The sequence below is a fragment of the Myxine glutinosa genome, chromosome 10 (genome assembly GCF_964187855.1).
Source record: "Myxine glutinosa chromosome 10, kmMyxGlut1.1, whole genome shotgun sequence".
Classification (NCBI taxonomy): domain Eukaryota; kingdom Metazoa; phylum Chordata; class Myxini; order Myxiniformes; family Myxinidae; genus Myxine; species Myxine glutinosa.
The window spans coordinates 108,268,240-108,270,044 of record NC_136270.1 but is presented as its reverse complement, the minus strand read 5'-3'; the positions used below and the strand labels follow the sequence as shown (position 1 = coordinate 108,270,044).

Sequence of the window (1,805 nt, the reverse complement as noted above, 5' to 3'; positions counted from 1 at the left end):
ATTTTACTTTGTAAAGCTGGTGTGGGGAACCTCCGGCCTCCGGGCCGTATACAGCCCGCGAGACCGTTTGATCCGGGCCGTATACGGCCCGCGAGACCGTTTGATCCGGCCCGCGAGGCAATTCATCTATCTATAATTCCAGTAATCTCTCCTTTTCAAGGTTTTAAATTAATCGGACAAAGGGTAACCAAGTTATGGCCAAAAACGATTCAACCAATCAGAGAGGAGCGAGCTTTCACATGTTGTAACAGTCAACGAATGCCGAACGTGGCGAGCAGACGCTGCCTCGGACGGCACATTTGAGAACTTATTCATTTATTTGACGTTGGCAAAATATGTTGGTGCTAACAGAATAATTGCCATCAAATTAAAACTAATTTGCGATTAATCGTAACTGCGATATGCGACCTTCCAGACAGTCAAGTGAGTTCCGGACAGTCGTAACTGCGATATGCGACCTTCCGGACAGTCAAGTGATCGCGTGATCTCATGTCATCATTTCATTCAGTATATGCAAACATGGCGACTAACAAGAAAAGAAAGGTAGATGCGGAATGTCGCGCTTTCCAAGAGAAATGGGCAAACGATTATTTCTTTGTGGAAGTAAAAGGCAAGCCAGTATGCCTAGTTTGTCGGGAAGCGCTCTCGGTGATGAAAAAGGCCAACCTCGAGCGTCATTACAGCTCGAAACATGCTAAACTGGACGAGTTGAAAGGACAAATGCGCTTGGATAAAGTTAACGTTCTTCGGCAGAGTTTTGGTGCTCAACAAGCAGTCTTCATAAGACCACAATCTGACCGAGACAACACTACGCATGCTAGTTTTGTGGTGAGTGAGCTAATCGCTAAGAAGCTGATGCCGCATTCAGAAGGAGAATTTGTGAAGGAGTGCCTTGTTGCCGCTGCGGAGCTGCTCGCGCCGGACAAAGTAAAATTGTTCCAAAGTGTCAGTTTGTCTCGAAGAACTGTCTCAGATCGGATTACTGACATGGCACAAGATGTTGAGAAAACACTGAAGGACACCGCAAGAGATTTCCAGTTTTTCTCTCTGGCCTGCGATGAGACAACGGACATAACAAACACCGCCCAACTAGCCATTTTTGTGCGGGGGATTACAGCTGAGTTTGATACGAGGGAGGAGTTGCTGTCTTTGCAAGCCATGCATGGCACCACCAAAGGTGAGGATTTGTTTGAGCAAGTTGTTTTGGCTATGAACAAATTCGAACTGCAGTTTGACAAGTTAAGTGGCCTGGCCACGGATGGAGCCCCAGCCATGGTTGGCGCGCAAAAGGGATTGACTGCATTGTTCAAAAAAGAAATGAGTCGTCTCAGTCTCGATCCAAGTGAGTTAGTTGTATGCCACTGTATCATACACCAAGAGAATCTGTGTGCACAGTCCCTGAAGCTCAACAATGTGATGACAACTCTCGTTTCCACCATTAACGTCATCAAAAGCAGAGGGCTGAACAGCCGCCAGTTCAAGGAGCTACTGAGTGAACTAGAGTCAGAGTACGGAGATCTGGTTTACCACTGTGAGGTGCGGTGGCTGAGTCGCGGAAATATGCTCACACGGTTTTACTCACTGAGAGAAGAAGTGAAACAGTTCATGGAGATGAAGGGGAAACCTGTCATGGAACTCAGTGATAGCAAGTGGCTGTGTGATTTGGGCTTCATGGTGGACATTACCAAGTACCTGTCAGAGCTGAACGTCAAGCTCCAAGGTCCCAACCAGCTTCTCAGCTCTCTGCAATCACATGTGAAATCATTTGAAGCTAAACTAAAGCTGTGGCAAGTGCAACTGGAAAG

At 46.9% G+C, this 1,805-nt stretch overlaps 1 protein-coding gene across 1 annotated transcript in view; it reads left to right on the top strand.

Annotated features, from left to right (window-relative positions):
• The first annotated feature begins 720 nt into the window (after positions 1 to 720).
• LOC144893966 (general transcription factor II-I repeat domain-containing protein 2-like) overlaps positions 721 to 1,805 on the top strand; it is a 1,949-nt gene continuing 864 nt past the window's right edge. Inside the window, exons 1-2 of the mRNA XM_078785222.1 lie at positions 721 to 1,054; positions 1,178 to 1,805. The exon at positions 1,178 to 1,805 is cut by the window's right edge and continues 261 nt beyond it. Coding sequence (XP_078641348.1) covers positions 721 to 1,054; positions 1,178 to 1,805 — 962 coding nt within the window. The remainder of the gene's footprint in view (positions 1,055 to 1,177) is intronic.